The following is a 22500-nucleotide window of genomic DNA, read 5'->3' as shown; positions in this document are numbered from 1 at the left end:
GTTCTGATTTTTACAAAAACACAACAAAAGGATTAAAGTGGCAGTAAGCGATTTTTAAGTGTAGAAACATTTTTGTTCAGATGAGAAACTCTGGTGTCTGTGCTGTCCCTGACTCTCCTGACTGTAAATGAGAGAAACAACACATGATGAGGACATGAAGGCGTTTCCCAGTCACCTGTCAATCATCTGACTGTTAATTTAGAAAGCTCCGCCCCTTGCACTAGCGTTCAGGTGTTTTCGGGTTTTGAAGAGAACACTCTGTCCTTTTCCAGACTGGCTCCAGTTGGTTGGTCTCATTCATGACATCGGTAAAATCATGGCCTTGTGGGGAGAACCTCAGGTAACTAACAATCCACCCACATTAAAAAACAATTATACAAGTAGGACATCTCACAAATGATGCTCTGCGCGTGTGTGTGTGTGTGTGTGTGTGTGTGTGTGTGTGGGTGTTAGTGGGCCGTGGTGGGAGACACGTATCCTGTAGGCTGCCGCTTTCAGAACTCCATCGTTTTCAGAGACTCTACGTTTGTGGAGAATCCAGACAACAAAGACGACAAACTGAAGTGAGTTAATTACCTTTACATCACACTGCTGCTGAATTCTGCATTCTGATTGGCCAGAAGGTGTTGATTAGTTTTCTATAACAGCAGCTCTGACAGTAGTGCAGGTTTATATTAATGCGCTCGCTCCAATACGTTATGGTTTCTATAGCAACAGCTCATTCACAGAGACGTGTACAGCGACGCTCCACTGATAATAAACAGATTAAAAAATCATTGATGTGGTGAAGTTCACTGTAAGGAGAAATGTGTTTATGTAACATGTATGGAAGGAGTCTCCAGTGTCAGCGCTTTGTAACAGTCAGAGGTAGAGTTTTTCAATGTCGCCATGACAACCATCATGTCTTCAGAGTTTTCCGACATCTTCAAGACAGAGGAGTTTGCGCTTCTTTGCAGTTTCTCGGTAACACGACAAGCTGCGATTTGTTTTTCGTCTTGTTAACATCCAGAGAGAGAAAAAATGATTGTTTGTAGCTGCTATAACGTAAGCGACAACAGGGCATTCAACAACATTAAATGTAACTATAAATGGATAAGAAGTAGGGCATATCATTCTTTAATTAATAAAAAAGTGTAGCTGTTGTGGCATAAGAGGGTCAGGATGATGATTAGTTTTCTGTAACCGCACAACTCCTGAATAATTACAATAATTAAACTCACACACCAACACGCATAAAGAATCAGTTCTGCTCCATAAACCTTTCATGCATTTTTTTTTTAATTTATGTGCATGGATTATTACAAACATCTACAGAAACAGCGCGAGCTGTAAAGTCTGTTCACGTTTAGCTTTAAAGCTTTAAATCTAAGTCTAAAAGAGTGAATTAAACCGATCACATGGTGTTGAAACTTTCTTTTCTGCAGCACAGAATGTGGGATTTATGAACCTCACTGCGGGCTGGACAAGGTTCTGATGTCTTGGGGACACGACGGTGAGTTCATTAAAGTTCATTCTCATCTTTTAAAATAATCTGTGTAAATGAATCTATTGTTTAATACGTTTCTAAAGTGACTAAAAACGATCTAAGAACATCTCTGCACCATTTCTCCTAATTAAAAACGCCAGGATCTATGAATATGCATGAATATGCAAATGAAAAACAAAAACACGCCTGTACTGATTAGTCACATCAGTCTAATTTCAGTCTCAGAGTCTTTTATTTACATCCTCATTCTCTCACTGATTTATTTCACACCAGCCAAAATTGATAAAAATATTGCCATGACAACCAAAATGTCTTCATCACTAATATTAGATTAGATAGTTAGCTTAGCAATCTTAGCATGCAGGTTTGGAAGCTAAAAGCTGCACAGAACTCCATCGTCGCCTGCTAAATTTTTAATTTGCATATCAGACATGATTGGCTTCAAAGTTTACTTAGTGACATCACAAAATCAGCTCATACGTAGCCCCGCCCCCAAATCAGTTTTATTTAAATCCCTTTGATTTAAAAGGAATAATTTTGAATTTAACACATTTAATCCAAATATATACAGTATATACTGTATTAATATATATATTAATAATATAGCATCCAAGAGGAGTTTAACATTTAAGCATCACATTGCAGAGTTATTATTATATTATAATTACATAATAACAATTATTTTAAAATTATTTTACAATGTTGGATCGGATATTGTTGAAAACAGAGCAGAGATCGGATCCTGTAACAGCAAAGATTAGAACTAGATTTGGAAAAGAAATTGATTTTGGAATCGTAAACATTTACATTTAATGAGACTTGACTGTTTTTTCTTACGTTAGGATTGATTTTATTATATTTATACTTTAATGTGTTTACAGTGTAAGTGATTTTTGTGTGAAAGAGTTTAACTGTGATGTTAAAATAAACATTTTAAAGCTCAGTAGTTTTTAAAGAAAACAATATGGGAAGTGCATCAGTGTCTGAAAAGAATAAAGTGCTACAGTGTCATCTCTTACGACTACTACTAATCATTATTATTATTATTATTATTATTATTATTATTATTGACATTAAAATGTATAAGGAAGATAATCATAAGCTGATAAACTAATAAAATGTCATTGTATTACAGAATATCTGTACCAAGTGATGAAGTTTAACAAGTGTCTGATTCCTGAGGAGGTCAGAATCCAGCGTTTCCTCTCGACACATTAAACCGTAATAATAATCTCTTCACTTTGTCTGAATAGTTGACTTCATGTAGTATCTCTCCGACGTTCTCTCTCTCTCTCTCTCTCTCTCTCTCTCTCTCAGGGTCTGTACATAATCCGCTTCCACTCGTTCTACCCCTGGCACACACACGGAAACTACACACACCTGTGTAACGACAAAGATCTCCGGATGCTGCCCTGGGTCAAAGAGTTCAAGTACGATCTCGTCATTCACTTTCACTAAATTCTTTTCTGTCATGATTTCACTGTAAATCTTCAGTACGGAACAAACGCCGTGTGCGGTGCCGAGTTACGAAACGGAGTTACTGTGACCACCCCGAAGTTGATTATTTTCCTCTAACAGCACGTCCCTGAGTGTTTTATTCCTCTTACACCACAGCAACTTGTCTGCAATCTTTACTCATTGAAATATTATACATCGTGCTATCTTTCTATCTTAATATAGTCACGTTTAATGCTGTGGAACGTCGGTGAAACTCATTATTCTCACGTCAAGTCTTGTCATGTTAGCGAGAAACCGCAAAGAAGCGTAAACTCCTCTGTCCTGAAGATGCCGGAAAACTTAAAGTTACAGCTTTACCCCTGACACTGGAGACTCCTTCCATAAATGTTAAATAAACACATTTCTTCTTACAGAAAACTTCACCATATCAGCGATTACACGTTTTTAACCTGTTTATGTTGTGTCTGATGTACACGCCCCTGTGAATGAACAGTTGCTATAGAAACGACAATGAAACCTCTGTCTTAAAGGTTCGACGTAAAACCTTATACAGAACAGCGTGTTTCTTTATCAGGAAAGATTCCAGCTGGAAGCTAAGAACCTAAAATTAACCCTTAAAGAACCTTTTCTTTTTCTAAGAGTATACAGGTCACATTGCATTTATTATTATATTCATTTTACGTTTAAAATTCTCAAACTAAAAATGTATTATAATAGGACAAATTAGGACAGATGCTGTCTTCTTTAGATAAAAACTATGTTTGTTTCTGTTACATAACTTTAAGGGAAAAAAGCTTTAAAATTCAGCAAAAATGAATATGAGTCTATGAGGGGGGCACTTACTTTTGAGCAGCAGGTGCACGCTATTGCTGTTCTAGAGCTCTAATATGCTCTAATTTGAGGTTTAAGAGAGTACTTGAGAGAAACATGGGTTAGAGTGATAAACCGGATCAGTAAAGACGTGGCGTCGCTGTGTGTGTGTGTGTGTGTGTGTGTGTGTGTGTGTGTGTGTGTGTGTGTGTGTGTGTGTGTTCCAGTAAGTTTGATTTGTACACTAAGAGCACGGATCTGCCTGACGTGGAGCAGCTGAAGCCATATTACCAATCGCTCATCGATAAGTACTGCCCAGGAGTCCTGCACTGGTGATCACGACCTCGCCGCTGATCGTACACAGGATCTGCTTAAAGCAGCAGTGTGTAACTTTCAGAGCCCTCTGCTGGCTGAGAGAGGAACTGCACTTACAATGAAAACAATTAGAACGTGACACATTGCAACTACATACTCTTTGTGAGATTCCTTTTTTTAAGGACGTGGGTGGGGTTGAGCAGTTCTGCTTGGGTTGGGGGCGGGGCTAATTTCAGGGCCAGAAAAATGTAAATTCAAGCCTGAAACAAAAATAAAATCAGAGACCCACTGTATGGTAAAATCACATATCACAGTTTTTAAAGACATTGTTAATCATATTGATATGATTATCATGCATTTAGAGATAATTAAAAATTTTACATACTGCAGCTTTAAAGACAGATTTGCATAAAAAGCTCGGAATGAAATAAACTAGCGAATATTAACAATTAATTTACTCTTCATACTGTAAGATTCTGTTTGGCTACATTTATGACTGGATAAGATCTCTATAATCCTGTTTATAAATTCTATATAATAAATTAAAGAATATATTATAAATAAAAGCATCACATGACTTCTACTGCTTTATTTCACTTTTTCTCCACTTTTCTTTTCATCTTTCCCTGAAATTAAAACCGTACACATCAGACAGCGAACACAAATAAAATAACAATCAGACTCAGCAGATCGGATTTAAACTTTAAACCTATTTACCACTTTGTTTCAAAAAGAGAAGTTTTATAAGAAAGTAATAAACACTGTGTGTGTGTGTGTGTGTGTGTGTGTGTGTGTGTGTGTGGTATAACAGGAGTTACTGTTGCCTCCCTGAAGTTGATTATTTTCCTCTAACAGCACATCCCTGTGTGTTTTATTCCTCTTACACCACAGCAATTTACCAACAATTACAATACTTTTATTTATAGAAGAACGACACATCATAATTTATCTGTTTATAGTTACATTTAATGTATGTGAAGCGTTAGTTCCTGTTGTCGCTTACGTTATAGCAGCTATAAACACTCGTTCCCTCACCAGCCTCTTTATTCTCTCTCCTCAAGTTAATAAGAGAAAAAAACAAAACTGCAGCTTGTCGTTTTACGTTTTAAAATCCGTTAAAAGCATCTGCTGAACACGCCGCTGTGAACGAGCTGTTGCTATAGAAACGATAACGTATTAGAACGAGAGCATTAATTATAAATAAACGTGTGATTTGCAGCTGCACTACTGTCAGAGCTGCTGTTATAGAAAACTAATCAACACCTTCTGACCAATCAGAGTCCAGAACTCTTTTAAACTGTAAACTGTTTTATTATAAATGTACAAAAAAGTGTTTTACTTCGTGTTAGTCTTTGACAAATTCATCCGAACGAACTCAGAGGGAAAAAAGAAAAGAAAAGAAGAGAAAGAGGAAAAAAAATAAAGAAAAGGCACAATCAGCAGGTTGTAAAGTGATAGAATAAAATAAATGAACGAGTGTGTTAGTGAGGCGGAGGAAGTAATGATGAGATAAAAAAAAAATTGGATTGTCATGCAGCTGATAAATCTCACGACCCAATCAGAACGCTGGAGCTAAACGGCCAATTAAGCTTTTATAATTAACTTCTCTAATTCATTTATTAATCAATCTTTTATAAGTAACTACTCAATATGAGCTCTCTCTCTCTCTCTCTCTCTCTCGTCACAGGATTGAAAGTGTGTGTGTGTGTGATTAAATATGAGACATAAAACAAGCACTGAAGATCAGGTGGAACAGCTTAAATGACAAGACGACACTGATATTGCGATAAATTACACCACGATACACTTTTCTGAGAATATCGCGAGTGCGTTTATAGTGTTCTAACACTTCAGTCGACTGTGTTGCACTTCTAATTTTACTTTTAAAATAAAAAAAGTGATTTTAATGAAAATGTCTAAGCATTGTGATATTTCTGCGTATCGCCCAGAACGCATGAGGAAAGCAGGTGAGGAGTTTAATAAAAGAAATCAATTTAATTTACGATTCTTTTAGAAAATAAAGAAAACGCAGCACGAGAGAGATGCGATGCGATGTGATGCGATGTGACGTGACGTGATGTAGCGCATTCAGAAGTAGTGTTTTATTTCCTCTTCCTAACAGGCTCTGACTCTGTATTTTCCTCTCCATCGCTCTCATCACTTCTCTTTATAAACTCCTCTTCCTCATATCCCTCCTGTTGCTCATGCTCATCCTCTTCCTCCTCCTCTTCCTCCTCCTGCTCATTCACTGCCTCTTCTGCTTCCTGTCTCACTTCTTCTTCCTCTTCTGCTTCCTTTCTCGCTTCCTCTTCCTTCTTTACGTTCTCCTCCTCTTCCTCCTGCTGCTGCTGCTCTCGGGAGTGTGTGTGTGTCGGAGGACGAGTGTGTGAGCGCAGACAGTTGAGCAGACACACGGTAGCTGCTGAACTGAAGAGGGTCCACAGCAGGACGTGAGCAGGAACGTCCCTCACGTGTTCACCTACAGACTGCAACATCCGCAAGAGCCACGAACCCGAAGCACGCCGTGTGGGAGATTTATCCTGAAACACACACACACACACACACACACACACACACACACACACACACACACACACACACACACACACACGCTTCACTACGTAAGGAATAAACCATGATGGGGAATGCAGTTACTGGAAAATAATCCACGATGGTGTGGCGTGATACGACCAGACACCATTTTCCTCTAACTTCACGTCCCCGAGTGTTTTATTCCTCTTACACCACAGCAACTTCCCAACAATTTTTTTTATTTATTTACTTACAACAATGCTTTTTATCCATTTCTAGTTACATTTAATGTTTCATGAAACAAGTTCCTTCCTGATTTCACTTGTTTTAGCAGCATCTGAAGCTAATAAGACAAAAAATAAACGCAGCTTGTTACGCATGTTACTGAGAAACCGCAAAGAAGAAGAAGCGTAAACTCCTCTGTCCTGAAGACGTCACTGACACTGGAGACTCCTTCCATAAATGTTAAATATCATCTCCTTACAGAAAACTTCACCATATCAACGGGTTTTTTATGAGCTCCAGGTTCGAGAATTCAACAGCGCTGTGGTATAAAACTTAGCATGATGCAAGAAAAGGCTTTTAACACACTAAAATAAAATAAAAATGTTATCGTTAATCTGCTAATCCGCTTGTACGAGTCTCACACTGCGTACCTTTATATTGAGGCCGTGTTGAGTCAGCGTGTCCTCCAACACCGCATCACCGAGACGCACAGGAGGATAAAACTCCTCTACGTAGATCCTCCTCCACCACCTCTGAGGTAATGAGCTACACACACACACACACACACACACACACATTTAAACCCAAGAAATGACTAAAACTGGTCTGGAACATCTTTAACACCTTTCGCAAACATATATACATAAATATGCAAATTAAGACACGCCCCCCAGGTCCTTCTGCTGTACATTCGCTCAGAAACTTCAGATGGATCATTTTCTCACCGATTTATTTAACAGCAGCAAAATATATCAAAATATATTTCAGATATTATGACGTCCAGTCCATCATCTATCTAAGCTGCTATCTAAGTTTTCTGGTTTGAAATTTTCAGAGACTGTATATACTATAATTTTCTGCTAATTTGCATATCCAATGTGATTGGTCTAAAGCTGTAGAGCTTCTTTAATGACATCACATAAATAGCTCATCTGAAGCCACGCCCCCAAATCAGTTTTATACACAAAGTCCTGTGTAACAAATCTGACACATAAACAGCAACGTCACACCGTAGCGTTCAGGAAGATTTTAATCGTGATAAACGTCACGCCGTAGCGTTCAGGAGGATTTTAATCGTAATAAACGTCACGCCGTAGCGTTCAGGAAGATTTTAATAAACGTCACGCCGTAGCGTTCAGGAGGATTTTAATCGCGATAAACGTCACAACGTAGCGTTCAGGAGGATTTTAATCGCGATAAACGTCACGCCGTAGCGTTCAGGAGGATTTTAATAAACGTCACGCCGTAGCGTTCAGGAGGATTTTAATAAACGTCACGCTGTAGCGTTCAGGAGGATTTTAATAAACGTCACGCCGTAGCGTTCAGGAGGATTTTAATCGCGATAAACGTCACGCCGTAGCGTTCAGGAGGATTTTAATCGCGATAAACGTCACGCCGTAGCGTTCAGGAGGATTTTAATCGCGATAAACGTCACGCCGTAGCGTTCAGGAGGATTTTAATAAACGTCACGCCGTAGCGTTCAGGAGGATTTTAATCGCGATAAACGTCACGCCGTAGCGTTCAGGAGGATTTTAATCGCGATAAACGTCACGCCGTAGCGTTCAGGAGGATTTTAATCGCGATAAACGTCACGCCGTAGCGTTCAGGAGGATTTTAATAAACGTCACGCCGTAGCGTTCAGGAGGAACTGAAATGTGATGAACGTACAGTAGTGTGTTGTGTAATTCTCACCCATCCTCTTTAGGCTCGGTAAACCAGTACTTGTAGCGATGAGCGCGGATGTAGACCGGAGGCTGTTTAATGAACGGGTACTGAGTCTCGTCCGTCTGAATCAGCTTTATCACTGCATCACACACACACACACACACACACACACACACACAGAGGTAAATACAGGATTAAATAAACTACACCCTGTAACCCCTGCAGCCCCCCTGCGTCCCCTCACCGTCCCTCTTCCCCTGCAGGAGTCGGCGTACGAGGCTGCTGAACCACGGGCTCTGTGTGTGAGGTCCGAGAGCCGCGAACCACATCTGCCAGTCGAGTCGGGGCTGATGAGGAGTGACCACCGGGGGCGCTCTGCTCAGGTTCCCTGGTTTATACATGAACTCAATCTCCTACAGGACACAGAGCGGGTTAGAAACAAGTGACAGGAAGTCAGAGAATCCCAACAGGAAACAACTAAAGTATACACGCTATTCTTCATAGCGGAGTGGAGTATAGTACACACGCTATTCCTCATAGCGGAGTGGAGTATAGTACACACACTATTCCTCATAGCGGAGTGGAGTATAGTACACACACTATTCCTCATAGCGGAGTGGAGTATAGTACACACACTGTTCCTCATAGCGGAGTGGAGTGGAGTATAGTACACACACTGTTCCTCATAGCGGAGTGGAGTATAGTACACACGCTATTCCTCATAGCGGAGTGGAGTATAGTACACACACTATTCCTCATAGCGGAGTGGAGTATAGTACACACACACTATTCCTCATAGCGGAGTGGAGTATAGTACACACACTGTTCCTCATAGCGGAGTGGAGTATAGTACACACACACTATTCCTCATAGCGGAGTGGAGTATAGTACACACACTATTCCTCATAGCGGAGTGGAGTATAGTACACACACTATTCCTCATAGCGGAGTGGAGTATAGTACACACGGTATTCCTCATAGCGGAGTGGAGTATAGTACACACACGGTATTCCTCATAGCGGAGTGGAGTACAGTACACACGCTGTTCCTCATAGCGGAGTGGAGTATAGTACACACGCTGTTCCTCATAGCGGAGTGGAGTATAGTACACACACTATTCCTCATAGCAGAGTGGAGTATAGTACACACGCTGTTCCTCATAGCGGAGTGGAGTATAGTACACACACTATTCCTCATAGCAGAGTGGAGTATAGTACACACACTATTCCTCATAGCAGAGTGGAGTATAGTACACACGCTGTTCCTCATAGCGGAGTATAGTATAGTACACACACTATTCCTCATAGCAGAGTGGAGTATAGTACACACACTGTTCCTCATAGCGGAGTGGAGTATAGTACACACACTGTTCCTCATAGCGGAGTGGAGTATAGTATATACACACACTGTTCCTCATAGCGGAGTGGAGTATAGTACACACACTATTCCTCATAGCGGAGTATAGTATAGTATATACACTCCTCCTATCGTGAGTTTGAGCCTCAGTACTCACCGTCCATGTGCTGCCGTCCACGCTGCCCTCCATGATGACCTCGGGACGACCTCCGACCCCCGTCATCCTCCGGAACAGACCGTACGAGTTCACCAACTGATAGCGATCAGTCAACTCAAACGCCCTGCGCACACCGGGCCACAGGTTAGAGTGCGCCTCGTACTCGATGTAGGTGTAAGGAACCTGTATAAAACACACATGCACACAAACACACACACACACACACGCGCGGACACACACACACGCGGACACACACACACGCGGACACACACACACGCGGACACACACACACGCGGACACACACACACGCGGACACACACACACGCGGACACACACACACACGCACGCGCGCACACACGCGCACACACGTGCACACACACACATACACACACAAACACACGCGCGCGCACGCACACACACACACAGTGAGTATAAAACAGTGAATTACAGACGAAGGTGTAAACCTGAATAAAGTTACTGACCAGGCTGATGGCGAACATGGAGGCTGCTGCTGCAGAGAAGACGCCCCACTGCATCGTGCTCCAGAGACGCCGAAACACACCCCTCACACACGCACTCCTGAACACACACACACACACACACACACACACACGCACAGAACATTCTTCATACACATAACTTCAGTATTAGTGTTTATACTATGTGTAATGTTTAAAGTCTCAGCATGGATCTGTTAAAGACCCTGTTCCTCTTACACTTTACACACACTGCTGGATTAAAGCGCCACCTGCAGGATATAACTGATAACTGCTTCCTTCCACAGAATATAATTAAGGCTTTAAAACAATAAAAATCACACAAAAAACTGCAACTGGTCCCAGCGGTTCCTTAACAAAGCTTCCAGTCCAGTGTGTTTCTGCTCCGAATGGACAGTACGCCATATACACACACACACACAAATACCGGGAAAAATAAATAAAAAAAATTAAGAGCTTATTAAAAAAAGGATCATTTGGCTCAATCGTAATTTTACATTCTAGTTCATTAATATCGTTCTTACAATGTTGTTTTTATTTCATCATATTTTCATCATTACTGCTGATGAAATTTTAAACCTCCTTCATCAGCTTTTACTGTCGTCACGGTAACCGTTCCCAAGGTCTCACCTGAACATGGCAGTGATGATCTCCCAGGTGAGAGACAGAACTCCGATCCAAACACTGGGCACCGTCACGGCCTTCAGAAAGCTGTTAAACTCATAATGTGTGAAGGCTAAAGAAATAAAAACAAAAAAAACAAAAGCATATTTTTATGATTTAAGGTGTTTATGACGGACTGTGTACGATAAACAGCAGAACCTTTACAGCACCTGTTTTAGAGGAGACGCTTTTCTTGTCCCAGTCCACTTTCAGGTCGAAGTAGAGGACGGTCCAGTAGCTGAGCAGCGCGTAAACACCCACCTCGACCGCAACACACACCCACGCCATCACGGCCTGCAGGGAATCTGAGACGAAGAGCAGGAAATTTTTCTCTTTCTTTCTTTCTTTCTTTCTTTTTTTTATAATAAATATTACATGCATCAAAACAAGCTTTACAAATTTTATCTCCTCAAGCTCACTGACTAAACTAAGCTTTGAGCTTTTTCTTTCTCTGTCTTTTTTGTTTTTTGAAATTGCACATACATCAAAACAAACTTTATATTTAACATTGACGGAAGGAGTCTCCAGTGTCAGAGGAAAAGCTGTAACTTTAAGTTTTCTGACGTCTTCAGGACAGAGGAGTTTACGCTTCTTCTTTGCAGTTTCTCGATAACATGCGGAACAAGCTGCGGTTGTTGTTTTTTTGTCTTATTAACTTGAAGAGAGAGAATATGTTTATAGCTGCTGTAACGTAAGTGACAACAGGAACTAACTCATTTCTACAAATTTTATTTAATTCACACGTGAGATCATTCAGATCTCATCCGTACTTCTGTAAAATTCACGAGGTCCTTCTTAAACGTTCCAGAGCCCTATTCAGACAGCGTTAGTTTTACACCAGTCTCCGGAATAATGTCGACATTTACAGGAGCTACTCTGATTTTTTCCCACTCAAGCAGGTAATCCTGTCCTTTGTCCTTCTAGAGCTGAGAACATTTAATTTCATTAATTCAGATCGTTCTCACACGGAAGGCAGGCAGATATTTTCCACAGTCACTTTAAATCTTACACGTAAAGCTTTTAAACTCTCACACGAGCTACGTTCACGTTACAAACCTAACTGCTTAATTCTATAAGTTTCTGTAACAGCAGCTCTATATTAAATCAGGTTTATATTAAAGAGCTCCAACTAATAAGGCATCGTTTCTATAGTAACAGCTCATTCACATGTGTGCAATCGTTGATCAGTGAGGAGACATATATTTAACGTTTATGGAAGGAGTCTCCAGTGTCAGAGGTAAAGCTGTAACTTTAAGTTTTCCGACGTCTTCAGGACAGAGGAGTTTACGCTTCTTCTTTGCAGTTTCTCAGTAACATGTGGAACAAGCTGCGTTTTTTTTCCTCTTATTAACTCGAAGGGAGAGAATAAAGAGAGGCTGGTGAGGGAACGACTGTTTATAGCTGCTGTAACATAAGCGACAACAGGAACTACTTTTTTAACCTTCCACGCTCATCACAGCAGGATTCTGAACAGGTTTATAAGAAGTGTCTCACGCTGCAGATTTTATTAAATAATCAGTCGAATTAATTGTAATTATGGACCTCAATTACTTACACCCTTTATTAACTTTATTAACAAATGCGTGATGTCATGACATTAGGTGTAAACATTATCAGTGTGAGGAGACGACGCCATGTACATAAGAAACACATAAATAAAATATATTATACCACGGTCTGTCTGAACACTCGATTCTGATTGGCTGGAAGGTGTGTGTTGAATGCACAGGTAGTTCCAGTCGATTTAATCACCGTTCTAAACTAATGCGCTGCTTATAAACAATCGTAACCATAGCAACATACAGTTACAGTTAAACTCACAGCTTCGTTATTAGTAGAGACGCAGCACAGACGCAGGTAACTCACTCACACACACACACACACACACACACACACACTCTCTGTCTCTCTCTAATAACTATTTATTATAATTCATTCAAATAAATGTAATCTTATTGCACTACTTTATCTCTGTGTATGATTTAGAGCGACAGAATTCTAGATCTGACGACCCGTATATAAAATAACTAAAGAAAATTCACCCTTATTTTTATCCTTTCAGTCAGTTTTTCTCTGCAAACATCAGTGACAGCTTTAACTCCTCAATGCTGCTAAGCGAGCGCGGTATAATCGGGATAATCCACGGCTAGGTGTGTGTTACACGATTTTAATGCATTACGTATTTCGTGAACACGGTATCAAATTTAACTTCTGTTTAATGGACGTAGCCTTGGACAACTTTCCTGCCTAGAATGAGAAGAATGAAAGAGCGGATGCAGTTCGTACTCTTCTCTTTCTGCTGCGTGCGTCTGCAGAGCCAGAAGTTGACGTGTTCGTCGTCCAGCAGAGAGAAACACAGCACGATGGTCAGCAGGTTAAAGAAGTTATAATTCCCTGACAGGATGATCAGCACCTGCAGCAAGACCTGTCCAACACACACACACACACACACACACACACACGTTACAGAGGCAACTGTTCATCCAATCACACACTGAAAACACCACACACAAGCTCCGCCCACCTGCATGTAGAAAGCAGAGAGTCGGTGTCGGCGGATGGGGCTGAAGAAGAGGAACGGCACGGCGATCTCGATGACGAAGGTGGCAAGTACGCTGAGCTTCTGAAACCACACGGGCAACTGGTGGGCGAACCAGGCCAGGGGCGTCGGGATACACTGCGTCTCGTAGTGATACGTCAGCGCTGACACACACACACACACACACACACACACAGAATTTAATAAAGCTGTAAAGGTGTCGAATCGCTGCTTTCAGAGGGGGAACTACTTTTTCAGAGGGAGGAGTTTGTGGTAGTTGTGTGTCTCTGATGGCGTATGGATTCCACAGAACCTTCAGGAAAGTGTAAAGGAGCCGGAGCTACTTTTTACTGTATTGCTGCAGTGTGTGAAAGTTACAGATAAAAGATAAAAGTCCATAAGAACAGCTTTGGGAAGATTTTCTCTCACGTCCGTCTCATCTGAACACCGACACTGTTCCTGTGGAACGGCTGCACGTTTACATTTCTGTTTTACAGTCGAGGGATTTTACACGTTTAAATAAACAAGCAGCGGAGTCACACAAGTTACTGCTAATACGGTTACGTTCATCTGTTTTCAGGTTCACGTTATTGAAATTTACGTAATATCTTCATTAATGTAAAGCTCAATTTCCACCTAAAGCATCACAGCCTGCATGTGTCAGGTGTGGAGCGTTCATCTCTAATTATCACTGATCACATTAAATTAATTAAACTACTGAGATTCTCACTTCTACACTTCCTGACAGCTAGGTGTGTGTTTTAACCGACGCCAGAGCGGCGCTGCTGCTGTAAAGCTACAGACTAAAATATGTGCTGTTTAGATTCACGCTGAAAAATACAGCAAAGCTAGAAACCACGAATATACTGTAAAAAAATATCATTTTATTTTAAAAAATGACTGAAGAGGAACTCCAAACTGAACTGACATTTTAATAATAATAATAATAATAATAATAATAATAACCTGACAGTTTTAATTAGTAAATGTTAAATAGTAAATTGTTATATCACATATACAGTACTGTGCAAAAGTCTTGGCACCCTATATTTTTAGTACAAAGTTTATTTTCTGACTTCTACATTATTGATTCAGTACAAAAACATTTTAGATTCCAAACATTAGTTTTCCAGCACAGAATGAAATGTTACAGAAAAATGTTTGTATGTCAGTAAAGAAAGCAGCAGATTCCATAAGAGACACTTTTCAGATAAAAACATAATGAAGGCTGCTGGGTTTCGCTGCAGAAATAAGAAGCGAGTCGACAGTCAAAGTCTCCAGAAGAACTGTGGCTGCTTCTGCAAGATGCTCAGTAACACTTCCAGCTCATTTCCTTAGAAAACTGCACACACTGCACCTCAGATACTGCTTTATTTATTTAAAGTGAAGGATTGTCACATTAAATACTGACTTTATTTCATTTATTACTGTTTACTGCTCTTTATAGGATTTTTTTAATGTAGAAACATTTAATTTCATTATTTTTGAAAGCGTCTTTACAGCATTTCTTTACATGTGCCTAAAACTTTTGCACAGAACTGTGTACGGAACTACATTATAAGTAACAGTAAATTAAAAAACCTCTTGTGACCTTATGCAGTCAATGTGAGGAAAGACTTTAATGTCGGACCTGTGAGTCCCCACCAGGTGGGACAGCGGCTGGTCAGTTTGACGACTCCGGAAGCAAACATCAGGCGGAAGAGCAGCCAGCGGAGCAGCCAGAAGGTCACACTGTCATGGAAACTCGACCTGCAACTCCACGGCATTCTCATAGGGGCGATGAGGACGGCCAGGAAGCCCACCTCTAACAACAGATTATCCCTGAGAGAGAGAGAGAGAGAGAGAGAGACAGAGAGAGCAAGAGGGAGAGTGAGAGAGCGAGAGAGAGCGAGAGAGAGCGAGAGAGAGAGAGAGAGACAGAGAGAGCAAGAGGGAGAGTGAGAGAGCGAGAGCGAGAGAGAGTGAGAGAGATAGAGTGAGAGAGTGAGAGAGTGAGAGAGATAGTGAGAGAGTGAGAGAGCGAGAGAGAGTGAGAGAGATAGAGAGAGAGAGAGAGAGAGAGAGAGGAGAGAGAGAGCGAGAGAGATAGAGAGAGAGAGAGATAGAGTGAGAGAGTGAGAGAGAGTGAGAGAGAGAGAGAGAGAGCGAGAGAGATAGAGAGAGAGAGAGATAGAGTGAGAGAGTGAGAGAGAGAGAGATAGAGTGAGAGAGAGATAGAGTGAGAGAGAGATAGAGTGAGAGAGTGAGAGAGAGTGAGAGAGTGAGAGAGCGAGAGAGCGAGAGAGAGGCCAGAGTAGGTTTATGAATAATGTATGTAATAATAATAGTGTATGATGATGCTAGTAATATTTGACGGTACAGTGTGTGTATGTTAATGTTTGTCACACTGACGCGTTTGAATGTGATGAGACCATAATAAATGTCTGGTTTCCTTCAGTAGCAGCATAAAATAACCAACACACACACACACACACACACACACACACACACACACACACACACACACACACACAGGATAATTAGCGTAGGAGGTAGATCTGTACTCACCACTGGAAGTATAAGAAGACTTGGCCGACCTGCAGAAATCAGAGTCTTTAACGCGTTAAACAGTTTGGAAGTTGCCACATTTGCATACTGGAATTTGATTGGCTCTTATAATTTATGATGCAGTGACACTTCTAGCTAGAATTTCGTGTTATTCCATGTCCCGTGGAATTAATATTAAAATCCCAATTAATATTTTAATTTCACATCATGAGATTATAAGAAACTTTTCTCCTTATTAACAAAACTGCATTAAAAACTGGTTTAAAGACTTTTGTGTTTTTTTTCTTCATTAAATACATTTTTAATGTTGCTGTTTCATTAAATGAAAAAAAAAAAAAAAAACAAGGAAGCACCCTGTCCTCTGTCCCCTGAGTTACAGCTTTACCTCTGACTGGTACAAAGCGCTGACACTGGAGACTCCTTCCAAACATGTTAAACAGACACATTTCTCCTTACAGAAATCTTCACCATATTTAGGATTTTTTTAATCAGTTTGGTGTACAAGTCCGTGTGAATGTGCTGTTGCTATAGAAACGATAATGTATTAGGACGAGCGCATTATTATGAACAGAAAATTAATCAACACCTTCTGACCAATCAGAATCCAGAATTCAATATCAGGAAGGTGTAAAATGTTTTCACTGCAGTACAGAGGTGATCAGATCAGGTGGAGGAGTGAGGTGGAGGTGAAGGAGTGAGGTGAAGGAGTGAGGTGAAGGTGGAGGAGTGAGGTGGAGGTGGAGGAGTGAGGTGAAGGAGTGAGGTGAAGGAGTGAGGTGAAGGTGGAGGAGTGAGGTGGAGGAGTGAGGTGAAGGAGTGAGGTGAAGGAGTGAGGTGAAGGTGGAGGAGTGAGGTGGAGGTGAAGGAGTGAGGTGGAGGTGAAGGTGGAGGAGTGAGGTGGAGGAGTGAGGTGGAAATGAAGGAGTGAAGTGAAGGAGTGAGGTGAAGGAGTGAGGTGAAGGAGTGAGGTGAAGGTGGAGGAGTGAGGTGGAGGAGTGAGGTGGAGGAGTGAGGTGGAGGAGTGAGGTGGAGGAGCGAGGTGGAGGAGCGAGGTGGAAATGAAGGAGTGAAGTGAAGGAGTGAGGTGAAGGTGGAGGAGTGAGGTGAAGGTGGAGGAGTGAGGTGAAGGTGGAGGAGTGAGGTGAAGGTGGAGGAGTGAGGTGGAGGAGTGAGGTAGAGGTGTAGGAGTGAGGTGGAGGTGAAGGTGGAGGAGTGAGGTGGAGGTGGAGGAGTGAGGTGGAGGTGTTACCTGGTACAGAGACAGGTAAAGAACCCAGAGGATGAGATAAAGCCTGCAGTCTCTGAGGGCGGGGACCGTCATGGCCGCCAGGCTGAGAACGGTTCCGCTCAGACTCAGCAGCTCCATGCAGTGCTGCGTGTCGAGGCCGAGCTTCGGGCCGAACCACAGCAGAGTGGGCGTGTCCCTCAGCTGCTCCCACACGCTCTTCCCCACCACCCGCAGCCTCCACCTCGCCGGGAGGATGCCCTCGTTACCGTAGAGACCTGCGGAGAACAACCGGAGAACAACCATCCGTCACGATGGAGATCACAATCATAACCATGGAAAATTTACAACTCTTAAGGGCTTTCGTAAGATCTCTTAAAGGATCTAGAGTGCTTCCCTATCACAGGTTCCAAGGAGAACCCTTTTAAGAGACCAGGAACCCTTATTCATCCAGTGAGCCCTTAAATATTACAGAACCCTATTACTTTCCATGTTAGAGAAGGTTCCACATAGCACCATTTATAACACTCTTACGTAACTTAGAACCCTTGAAGAATGTAAATCCATCAACTGAGTGTTGATCAAATGACTTTTACGAAGATAAGAACCCTTAATGATCTTATAAACTCTTAAAGAACCCTTAAAGAACCCTTAAAGAACCCTTTTTCTCAGCGGGTACCAAGTACAGAGAGCTAAATGTTAAACACCTGACATGTTCTTGGGGCTTGGGGATCACATATGGGGAGCTGTACTGTACTGTACTGTAATGGCTTGGGACTGCGATTGCTGTAGTGGCTTTGGGGCTGCAGTTGCCACGAGCAGCTTCGTACTCAGGACTCCATCAGTGGACAGTGGATAGATTTTAACCAGCCGGACCTCTTGCAAATACTGTGATGAATTTATTGGTTGCACAATTGCACTATTTGTCCATATAGTACACAATAGAAGGGATTTATTTATAATTGCACTATCCGTTGCACCCAGATGAGGATGGATTCCCTTTTGAGTCTGGTTCCTCTCAAGGTTTCTTCCTCATATCATCTCGGGGAGTTTTTCCTTGCCACCGTCGCCACTGGCTTGCTCATTAGGGATAAATTCACAGTGATAAATTTAAATATTTACAATATATTTTTGTGAATCCATTTATTTCTGTAAAGCTGCTTTGTGACAATGTCCATTGTTAAAAGCGCTATACAAATAAAATTGAATTGAATTGAATTGAATTGTTCTAGAGCTGAAGAAGAAAATAATGAGCAATAATTTACACACTTATCCAGTTAATACACACACACACACACACACACACTCTTAGGGATTTTTTGGGGGGAACATTAAGGGTTCTTCGCTTTCAGAAGGGGTTCTACACACAAGTGTGTGTTTTTCACACAAGGGTTCTTTAAGGGCTCATCAGATCATTAATGGTTCTTAGTTTCCTGAAAGTTTTCCACTTGGAACCTGCTGTGATAGAAACACACTCTCTACAAGCGTTCCCTCAGAGGAACAAGTGACAGAGTCGCCTTAAAAAATCTACACTTAAATCTAGACTTTTTTTTTACTAAGAGAGAAATTTGCATATTGACCCTGATTGGCTAAATACAGCAGATCTTGTTTAGTGACATCACAAACCGAGCTCATATGTAGCTCCGCCCTCAAATCAGTTTAATAAACAAATAGTGACACAGTTTGTGCTTATTTTTAAATAAAGAAATCATGATTTAAAGTTTAGGGGTTCAACTTCACACTTGTAAAGGATGTCACTGATATTTCTGGGGCTTTTATTTTCACTTCTTTAGGGTTATAAATTCTAAAAAAAACAGATTTTGATGGCAAAGCAGCAATAATATAATATAATATAATATAATATAAACATCTGTAGTGGACTGAAAGTCTGTTATTAACTGTGTTCAGAAAGATTTGAGTGAGAAACATTAAACGTGTGTGAAAGACATTTAATAATAATAATAATAATAATAATAGAAACAGACCCCTAACCCTGCGTGTAGCTCCACATGAACCTTGTGCACTTTACTGTAAACTTTGCTGCCACAGTGCGACATTTCTGCAGAATTATTTTTAGTGAAACAGAATTAAAACCTCACCAGGAATCTGCACATAAAGAGACGCGAAGGCGAACATGTAGATGGCAGAAAGACTCCACAGGAACATGTGTGCTGGTAAGCGCGTTTCCCCCATGTTCCCTGGAAACCGCAGTCCTTCCTGCAGCGGGAGATGAAGCTGATGAAACCCGGGTTTAACGCACACACCCTCGGACACGCGCACACACACTTCCCCTTCTACTGCTGCTGCTGCTGCTCCGGAGACACGTCGAAGCGATTTCCAGGCAGAAAACCCCGCCTCCACGTTCTGATTGGCCCACAGCGCACAGTCACGCGCAGCCAACCAATCAAACATTCGTCTGCATCTAATTCTATCCAATCGTAGCGCAGGAGGCGGGATATACCGTGGGGAAGACTGCGCATGCGCAAAGATATTAAACAAACAGCGACATCGGACGGTAAAAAACGGAGAAAGGTCAAAGGTCAAAACTGTTTAGTTTATTAAATTACTAACACATTTAATGATTATATATTTTATTATTAATTATAATTACTTTATATCTTTTTAATTTAATTATATTATTAAAAGTATTATTGTTATTACTATATAATAATCATTAATTAAATAAATAAACTAGATTTAATTAGCTGTAGCTCAGATAAACATACCCTCTGTTCTGTAAACAAAGTGACGTCATTTCCTGATCTTGTAATCGTAGCACTGATTTATTTTATGAACATCTATCTATCTATCTATCTATCTATCTATCTCTAGAACATATCTAAAATAATTCAATATTCACATTAAAAGGAGCTTTTTTTTAAATGATTTTATTAGAATCAGTTCAGTTGAGCTTTAGATTAAAGCTTTTAATTCCAATAAACAGTCAGACTCATAACTGTTACTATAATAACTAAATAATAATAACTATAACATAACTATAAATATAAATGTTGTAATAGTAATATTAATTAAAATAAATTAAGACCTGCTGTGTGTCAGTTATAATACAACAGAATTTAATACCAATTTTATTCTGAATTATTTCTTTCATCTGTTTTTGGGTCTGGATTCATTTCATTCTGTTAAAACAAACACTTACTTTTTAGTTAAAAATAAATTTTTAGTTTGAACCTTACTGCAATTTTCTCTTCGCGGTTCTCATGAGGAACCTTCATGCTCTTGTGAAATGTTTATACACACTGTTCGTCTTTGTGCTTTTATCAGGAATGTGTGTAAAATGTGTGTAAATGTGTTTAAGGGTCGTGGGATTTGAACTCATGACCTCCTGCATGTCGTGTGCCGTCCTCCTATTGGTGGTCGTTAAGATCTGTTTGGTCGCCGTAGCGCTAATTAACGGCTGTTTAATTCTCTATAACATACGCGAGAATAAGAATAATATTATTTCATTAAAGTTCCACAACATTAAATGTAACTATAAAAGGATAAAAACACAGAATAAGGTCTTTTTTAAGAAACAGAAGTTGTACTAGTTGGCAAAGTGCTGTGGTGTAAAAGGAATAAAACACTTGAGGACGTGCTGTTAGAGGAAACTAATCAACTCTGAGACGGTAACAGTAGCTACTCCACCCTGTCGCTGATGAGTTTCCTGTTACAGCACGACACACACAGTGTTTTACTCCTTTTTTTTTTTTAAATTCATTCTCATTAATGAACGATCAGTACGATAATAACGTCTAAAATCAGCACACATCAACACACCCGGTTGTTAAACATGGATAATTTAATTATCGTGCAGCATTTGATTTGTCCTCATACAAACATGCGCTGTAGAAGTTAAAAAAAAAAAATCAGCAGAGGTTTCATCACGCTTAAATCAGCGCTCTTTTTTTTCTTTCCTCTCATTCTGTACATTCAAGTCTTCTCTGGGCGTCTGCTTTTGGCTTCCTTTCACCCAAATATCACAGAACTGAAAGGAGAAGCTGGGATTGCACATGCAGAAAAAAACAAACAAACAAATAAACAAACTATAGACTGTAATAAAATTATAAAAAAAAAAAAAAAAAAGGAAATTCCAGCATTTTTTTTAGGAAAAAAAAGAAAAAGATCAACATATGATCAGATCAGTAGTACGTGATTCGTACAGGAGACGTTAAAGGAGCAGTTTGTAAGGTTTCAAAGGTGTTGCAATTCATCATACTGCCTTCATTTCAGTCTTTTGTTCACGTTTGAAATTTTTCCGGCCCTGAAATAAGCTCCGCCCCCAGAAGAAACTTTTCTTCCATATATGGTTTTATAAAATGTTTCTAAATGTGCAATAATAATAATAATAATAATTAAGCATTTTGAAGTTTCCTCTAAACAGATAATTATCAGGGTCTAATTCTTCTTATTGTCTTCTTTTCAGTCTTATGTATACATTTTTCCGACCCTGAAATAAGCTCCACCCCCAGAAGAATGTTTTTTTTTTTTGTTTTTTTTTTAAATAAAAGGTGTTATGGGAGTGTTTCTTCATGTGCAACAGTAAATATTTTAAGTATACCTCAAAAAAACTGTGATGTGGTTCTTTTTTTTCAGGCTTTTGTATGAATTGTACATTTTTCTGGCCCTGAAATAAGCTCCGCCCTCAGCTGCAGTTCTTCCTATAAAATGTATCGTAATGTGCAATTATAATAACTTGAAAGATTCATAAAAAGAGATTTGGAATCTTGCCATGTTATTCATTTTACTGTTTTCATCTCAAGCGCTTGTACATATTTAACAGTTTTCTGGCCCTGAAATAAACTCCGCCCCTAGGTGAAACACAGCTTCCGATTTTTCCGTAAAAGGTAACTGATAAAGCAGGTGTGGTTTAAACAGGTGGAAGAAATCAGCTTGCCTGATTATGACAGCATCTGCAGTTAGCCTGACCGGCAGCAGAGGGCGCTAAACCTTACAAACGGCCCCTTTAATAATGACGCAAACAGGAAGTAGGTGAGGAATAAAACATGGCGCTCAGTGTCGACA

At 40.4% G+C, this 22500-nt stretch overlaps 3 protein-coding genes across 17 annotated transcripts in view; 1 reads left to right on the top strand and 2 right to left on the bottom strand.

Annotated features, from left to right (window-relative positions):
• The window catches only part of miox (myo-inositol oxygenase), a 5972-nt gene extending 1334 nt beyond the window's left edge, over positions 1-4638 (top strand). Inside the window, exons 5-10 of the mRNA XM_034304953.2 lie at positions 273-340; positions 454-563; positions 1425-1492; positions 2622-2671; positions 2804-2916; positions 3982-4638. Coding sequence (XP_034160844.1) covers positions 273-340; positions 454-563; positions 1425-1492; positions 2622-2671; positions 2804-2916; positions 3982-4090 — 518 coding nt within the window. The 3' untranslated portion in view covers positions 4091-4638. The remainder of the gene's footprint in view (positions 1-272; positions 341-453; positions 564-1424; positions 1493-2621; positions 2672-2803; positions 2917-3981) is intronic.
• lmf2a (lipase maturation factor 2a) lies at positions 4300-19832 on the bottom strand. Its single transcript, XM_034305529.2, has 14 exons — positions 19575-19832; positions 17500-17753; positions 16251-16279; positions 15334-15524; positions 13689-13867; positions 13451-13589; positions 11335-11469; positions 11132-11237; positions 10487-10583; positions 10005-10187; positions 8736-8904; positions 8519-8630; positions 7258-7372; positions 4300-6609 (listed from the first exon to the last, which is right to left on the bottom strand). Exons 1-14 carry the CDS (start codon positions 19666-19668, stop codon positions 6172-6174), a joined length of 2241 nt encoding a protein of 746 aa, XP_034161420.2. The 5' UTR covers positions 19669-19832; the 3' UTR covers positions 4300-6171.
• A 1426-nt stretch (positions 19833-21258) lies between these two features.
• The window catches only part of c2cd5 (C2 calcium dependent domain containing 5), a 44155-nt gene continuing 42913 nt past the window's right edge, over positions 21259-22500 (bottom strand). For all 15 annotated transcript variants that reach the window (XM_053234904.1, XM_053234899.1, XM_053234902.1 and 12 more), the window contains one exon: positions 21259-22500. This exon is cut by the window's right edge and continues 411 nt beyond it. The gene's annotated coding sequence lies outside the window, so the exon portion shown is untranslated.

Source organism: Pangasianodon hypophthalmus, chromosome 6 (assembly GCF_027358585.1).
Source record: "Pangasianodon hypophthalmus isolate fPanHyp1 chromosome 6, fPanHyp1.pri, whole genome shotgun sequence".
NCBI classification, from domain to species: Eukaryota; Metazoa; Chordata; class Actinopteri; order Siluriformes; family Pangasiidae; genus Pangasianodon; species Pangasianodon hypophthalmus.
Note: the sequence above shows the minus strand (reverse complement) of the source record. Positions and strands in the feature narration are given on the sequence as shown.